The sequence below is a fragment of the Calidris pugnax genome, unplaced genomic scaffold (genome assembly GCF_001431845.1).
Source record: "Calidris pugnax isolate Ruff unplaced genomic scaffold, ASM143184v1 scaffold469, whole genome shotgun sequence".
Classification (NCBI taxonomy): domain Eukaryota; kingdom Metazoa; phylum Chordata; class Aves; order Charadriiformes; family Scolopacidae; genus Calidris; species Calidris pugnax.
Window position 1 is genome coordinate 155,469 of NW_015091303.1, and position 6,777 is coordinate 162,245.

A 6,777-nucleotide genomic window follows, 5' to 3' on the forward strand; every position below is an offset into this window, starting at 1 on the left:
TAGAGAGCAATAGCCAAGAGGCTGGGGAGGGCCAGGCAGGTGGCCCACAGGCCCATGGCAACCAACCGAGGTGTGTGGAGGGACCTGCTGAGAGGCACTGTGTGTCCTGCACACCTCACAGCTCCGCACTCGCCCCGGGCTCTGCCCCCAGGGAGGGCTCTGCTCTGACACCAGCTCTCACAAGGTGCCCTGTGTCTCTGCTCACTGCTCTGCCCAAACCAAACCCTGGCACGAGGCCGAGCTGCCCTGGCTCCTTAGCACAAATCGAGACTCCAGCAATGAACGGGGACCCCCAGACCCAATTTCCCTACGCTCTTTTCTAACGGCTGCACTACAGGAGAGAGAGGAGGAGGGAGTCTCTCAGGGGCGCCCTAGGCCAGGATATCGGAGGTGGAATCCCCACAGGCAAAGTGGATCTCGTGGGCAAGGCAAGGCCCGTTGGGCTCCTTCCCAAAATCCACCAGGAAGTTCTTGTTCACCGTCAGGCCTCCTTTCTCAGTGTCCACGTCAATCTGCAGCATGACAGAGCCTTCCCTGCAGGGGACAAGAGCGCAGCCGTTACAGACAAGAAACCAGGGTCCTGATCAGGAGACCCTGCACTTCATCTCCTGCTCCTCTCTCCTTCACAGCTTGGCTTCTACAGGGAGAAGGCTCCACCAGTGACAGACACCAGTGCTCACCTTTTGTCCCTGGAGTCTCAAGGGATGGGAGTAAAAGCACAGAGTGACAGGGTGGCCAGAGCTTGCCTTGTGCTGGAGCTCATGGTCTGCTTTGCTAAATCAAACCATCTCTGCTGAATCTAAACTCCCCCTTTTCCTCCCAGCTGTGCTCACCTGACCATGTTGGGGTAGAACTGCTTGTCCCACGTGCTGTAGAAGGAGTTGGTGACGTACAGCCTCTTGCCATCCAGGCTGAGCTGCAGTTTGCAGGGGCCGCCGTACACCCTCTTGCACTGAAGGCACAACAGACAGCACTCGTGTTAGCACCAGGAAGCACCAGCAGGGACGGGGCAGCAGAGCAACTGCCTCCCCCAAAGAGGTCCAAAGGAGCCCGGGGGGCAAAGAGGCCACAGAACTCACCTTGATCACCAAGGGCTCGGGCTGGCACTTCAGCTCTTCGTCTCTGCAGACCGTCACGGGGCCGCCCCTGAGGATGCTGCCTCCCACAAACACCTGGGAGAGAGGCAGGGGCAGAGGTGAGGCCTTGGCATCCAGCCCCCACCAGACCCTGCCAAGGAACCCTTCTGCTCCTGCCTCACCTGTCCCACCAGCCTGGGCTTGCAGTTCTTGGAGAGCTCGTACTGGCGGATGTCTCCGTGCAGCCAGTTGCTGAGATACAGGTACTTGTCATCCGTGGAGATGATGAGGTCCACGGTGAAGGCCGGCATCTTGGGCATAATCCAGCCCGACACGTCCTTGGCCGGGATCCGAATCACCTCTTCTACTGCCCAGTTCTCCCTCTGCACAAGAAACACAGGCACGGCGCCGTGAGCGTTCCTGCGGGCGCAGGCCGGGCCGGCTCCCCCGCTGCTGGCACAGCACTTGCCTCGCACTTGTAGAAGCGGTAGACGACGCCGCTCAGGGCACAGCTGACGTAGCCCTCGGCGGCCTCGGGGTTGTGCAGGAATTTCACACTCAGGGGCAGAGAGTCCTCCCCCAGGTCAAAGCACTGCGTGAGCGAGCGGCAGGACAAGTTCCACACGTTCAGGCGGCGCCCGTAGACCCCTGAGGAAACCAAAAGCCGGTCAGAAGAGCAGAGGGGGCTGCCCTTGGACACTCATCCCTCCCCAAACGCGACACCCACGGACCTCTCACACCCTCCCATCGCCCCGGTGAGTCCCAGCTCAGCTCCCACATCCCTCTTCCCTCACCTTTCTTCAGGTCGCTGGGACAAAATCCTCGTCCCGCGCGTTTGAGGGCCATCCCAGCAGAGCTGACCAGGACGTTGTAGCGCGGCTGGTACCAGAAGTCGTACCCGCTTGGGGGGGCCTCACACTCGTTCTCCCAGTTCCCCTTCAGCTCAAAGGTCTCTCCGTCCAGCACAATGAACCCACCTGGGACACAAGAAGGGTTTCAGGACAAAGCACACGCTCCCCTCCCAAGGCAGAGGGTTCTGGCAGGAGCTATCACGGGGCAAAGCACCTTTGGAGTTGCCGGCTGGATCTCCCACGTTGGCAATCAGGATGTCCCCGTTGGGCAGGCTGCGAGGCACGTTGAGGTACCCCTTGTTGCACTTCCAGAAGACGTCCACTGGCTCAATCATCTGCAAAGGGGTGACACGCACACATGTCAGCCTCCCACTCCTCAGCACAGCTCACCCTCCCCGGCACAGCCTGTGCCCACCCGAGACTTCGGGGAATCCCTGATGATGATCCAGCAGCTCTCCTTCCAGGAACACCCTCTGGCCAGGGCCAGCCTACTCCTCCTCGGGGAGAAGAGAAGCCTCTGGGCTCCCCTCTGAGCAACACCCAACCCATAACAGCTCCTCTGTTTGGCTGGGGGGAAGCAGGAGGTGCTGCCTGACTTCCACTCCTTTGACCCTCTGAATGCAGCGGGTACATGGAAAGGAACACAATGAGGATCGGAGCCTTCTCCGGTCTGAAAAGGGCAGAGGGAAACCTGACCCAGGTGTCCTAAATCAGGGTGAGAGAGAAGAGGAAGAGAGAACCCTTCTTCCCCGTGGATTATCCCAGAAGCACCGGTTCCCAACTCCTTCCCAGAAACTGGTCCTGCCATCACCTCAGGCCTACCTTACAGATCTTGGGGGCCCGGCACTGGGACCCCACATCCACCACGTAAATGCGGGAAGAAATCAAACAGGGAAGGATCAGCTTGTTCCTTCTGGTGGAGACATTGTCAAAGCAGGTGCAGCCCGTGCTCCACCCCGAGGCATGCAGCTCGTCCTTGAGGTTGGGCATGGGCAGGCGGTGGATCACCTAGGCAGCCAAGGCAGAGTTAGGGGGCACACAGGGGGAAAGAGGGGGAAACGGGGACCCTAACGCTGGCAGATACTCCTGTCTTTGTGGACTCCATTCGACTGTAGCTGGGACTTTCTCTGGAGACCCTGCTCCTTGTTCTGGGCACAGCCAAGAAATGTGGAGGTTCTTTCTAAATTCCTCTCCCCATGACAGCAAAATGCAGAAAATCGTGTATAGCAAGAAATTATGATTATCATATTGATCAAACTAGTGCATCGCTCTGCAAAATCCTCCTAAGACTGGATTTAAAATCTGCTAAAAATTTCCAGAAGCCTATATTGGCTTTAAAGTGCATTTCCTTCTAAGCTCTGGTAGCAATGGACTAATCAGTCATATTTACACCCCTGGTGCAGGTAACATGATAAGCTCTGACACTGCAGCACGACAGAGACACGTGCTGGATCCTCTAAACCTCCTGCATCCCTAGAGACCATTTTCCACCCCGAGCAGCCCCTGAGAGGGTGATTCCGAGCCTGTGCTCCAAAGCTCACCAGCAGCACCAAGATGCTCTGGAAGTGAGTTGGGAAGTGAGTCAGAGGCGACCTGTCCCCAGGACACAGCGATGGAGGAGATTCAACCAGAGCCAGGCAAACAGAGGAGAGTGGGAAGGGAGCAGGAAGGTGAGATTCCAGGCAATCAACATCCCTATCTCACCATAACACCAGTGGAGAAGCAAGAGGAAGACCTGCCATGACAAACCTCCCAAGGGTTTCCCAGCCAGGAGGTGACCAGGCAGGGCAGGCGAGAGCCAAGCCAGGGTGGAAAATGCAGAAAGAGGCAGGAAGACCTGAAGAAGGTGCAAGGCATGGACAGACGGCCTGCGTGACAGAGTGGCTACCGAGCAATCTGATTTCTCCCAGCTAAAGAGAGTAAATGTCCTGAATCTCAGGGCACTACAAAGTGCTGAGCCAGCAGCCGCCCAATGAAAAGCCAAGACCCAGGTACCTGGCAATAATGTGGAGATCTGGGGTTGAGATCGATGGTGGCCAGGAAGTCAGGCTGGTCGATGCACGTCTCCCTGTAGGTACAGGTCACGTAGGCAACCTCCTCTCGAGGAGCTGGGGAGACAGAAAGCCTCAGTTAAAATGTGCCATGGACCAGCCAGAAAGGAAAAAAAAAAGCTTCAACAGACTCTCAGATGGGACTGAACTCATCTTCCTGAATGCTACGACCTTCCTCTTTGTTCCTCACAACTCTCCAACCCAACTCATCCATTACTGGCCCAGAGGCAAGAGAACACAAGTGGGTCTCCACATTGTTACAGTTTTCTCTTTTGGGGCCAGGGACTCAGCACAGTTAATTACTGGTCATCTCCATCAACAGGGAGCTCTTTCCCAAATACCCCCAATTCCAAACACACTCAAGAGAACTTGCCTTTCACATCCGGGCAGGTGGGGTAGTCGTAGCACTGAACTCTGCATCTGTCTGTTTTGGAAAGAAGAGAACAATAAAATGAGAAGTGTCCCCATCCTTAAAAGGTGCCTATTGAGAAGATTCTGTCCCACCCCATGGACCTTCTCCCACCCCAACTATCAATAGGGACCTCTGTGACCAGGGTCTTGTTACAACACTGAGGAATCACAGACTTTGCTTCTCAAGGCAAAGAGATCCCCTGGAAGCAGATGGACAGTGAGACAAAAGAAACCTCTGGCACCAAACGCCAAAGTTCCATCCCAAATCTCTCCTTCCTGCAGCTCAGCAGAAGATCAAACCCACCCGTCCCCAGGTGGGACTGGGGTTCAAGGCAGGTGTCTGCAGCCAGGCTGCAGAGGCTCTTACCCATGCTGAAGGTCTTCTGGGTCACTCTCTCAAGAGCAGAGGTGCTGGGTCTGGAGGTGCTGCTCGCTCTCTGCCTCGCTGGAGCGGGTTGTGATGGCCAAGGCTGCTCCTGGGGTCCTTATATCCATGGCCAAGGGTGGGGGAGAAACCAAGGGAGGAGCCATCGCTCCCAAGCCTTTGGGAGGTGCCAGACCAGCGCTGGGGCTGGTTTCCGCCTTGCCAACCACCAATCTAGGGCAGAAATCTGCTGCTCCGTGCAGGTCTTTTCCTCAGACACAACCACCCCTATCTGATCCCGGGGCTCTGCCCGTTTCCAATGGACTTCTCCACGCTCTGGAGGCCTCCGTGTCCCAGCTGAGGCTCAGCTAATTAAAGCCATCCCCTCTACCCAGGTTCCTGCCCCACAAATGTGCAGCTGCTGCAAATTCCACAGCAGGGATGGGAAGTCCAGTGAGATAATCGGCCCCACCACCATCTCCTGGAAATTACAAGCCTTGTCCATGTGGAAGCAACCAAAGGCACCTCTGAAATCTGGACCCTGACAGAAGGCACGTCCCTGTCTGAGGGCTCAGCTGAAGACACGACATCCCTGGTGTCAGCTCTTGAAGCCGGGCCCAGAGGTGTCTCTGCCCATAAAGAAGATTTTAAAGAAACCCATAAAGAAGATGAGCCCCTACGGACTGTGACCTGGGACACAGCACTCAGGGAGGGAGGGGGCTCCATCAGCGCTGGCGTCAAAGGAGACTCCAGTGACTCCCAACATCTCCCAACAGCTGGAAAAGATGTCAGGAGAGCAGTCTGTGCCCTTGTTGATGCAGCACCTGCAGAGTCAGCACATCCCAACACACAGGGAAAGTCAGTCCCGGGAAACGGGATGCCTTTTAGGATTTGGGACAACTCAGCGCCGTGAAACAGTGGCCTGAGCAGCAGCTTCTTCCTCTCCCCACCAGCCTGGTCTACGAACACCCAAAGGCCATGGCAGGCACTAACACCACAAAGTGCTGGCACTCGTGCTGTTGAATTACATACAACTAAACTGCCACAAAACACGCAGGGGAACAGCAGAGATCTCTGTTAAAGGGAATGAGGTGTGGGACAGAAGAATTTTGGAAAGAAGGGGCCCCTCCTGAGACGGCCATGAGCCTGGCTGCCAGAAGCTGCCAAGCTAAAGCAGGAAGAGAACACCAAGCCCCGTGGAAGGAGAACGAGTATCACATCTTGTGGAAGAACCCCTCAATTGGTGGGCAAATGACACGGGATAAGTAATTGCTCCCCGCAGGAATGCAGAAACATCTGACAGTGCCATTAAAATGTCTTCGGGAGATCTCTATCAGAAGAGAGGGCAGCTTGGCCCATCTCATTAGGGTTGTAATTAAGTGGCTTCCAGAACAGCACTTTAAGCATGTGACAGGCAGACGCGGGAGCAGACAAACACTCGGTCTCTTCTCTTTGCCAGGAGTGAGCATCAAGCTGCTGGGACTGGAGGAGCTCAGGGTTTGTTCAGCAGAAACCCATCTGGGCAGTTTGGGTGCAGGGGGCAAAGCACTGGGAGAGGGATCGTTACCTGCTGCAGCTGGAGACCTCCGGGCCACCCCTCGGTGCGTGGTTATCACCAACACCCTGTCCCAGGGACATGGAGGTTCTCTGTAAGGAGGGAAACAGTCTTAAAATAATACCATGGACAAAGGGAGAGAGCACGCAAGGACGTGGCTCAGAGCATTCTGTCATTGAGATCCTGGGCAAGAGCAACCACAGGGAAAGAAATTCTACAATTCTCACATCGTATCAGACACGTAAAGGGGGCACTTCTGGGTGGCTTTGCCACAGGATTAGAGCAGCCCATTTAACTGAGCACTGAATCCACCCAGGGCCTGGGAGACCCCAGCAGAGGAACCTTTTCTGGATGTCAGGAAAACCAGCAAACGTAAGATGGAAAGGATGGGAGGGAGGAGGGAAGAGAGAGGCAACTTTTAAGGGACTTCTCCAAGGAGTTTATTCTATAGCCACGTGGTCCTGAGCAG

General features: G+C 55.8%; 1 protein-coding gene across 1 annotated transcript; it reads right to left on the reverse strand.

Moving 5' to 3' along the window:
* Nucleotides 1–211: 211 nt before the first annotated feature.
* On the reverse strand, nt 212–4,760 carry LOC106899137 (selenium-binding protein 1-like). Its single transcript, XM_014960820.1, is given in 11 exon segments — nt 212–534; nt 834–952; nt 1,080–1,172; nt 1,259–1,447; nt 1,450–1,724; nt 1,871–2,053; nt 2,142–2,262; nt 2,750–2,935; nt 3,923–4,035; nt 4,352–4,402; nt 4,757–4,760. Coding segments are annotated over 11 exon segments (1,497 nt in total). The 3' UTR covers nt 212–371.
* Nucleotides 4,761–6,777: the final 2,017 nt, after the last annotated feature.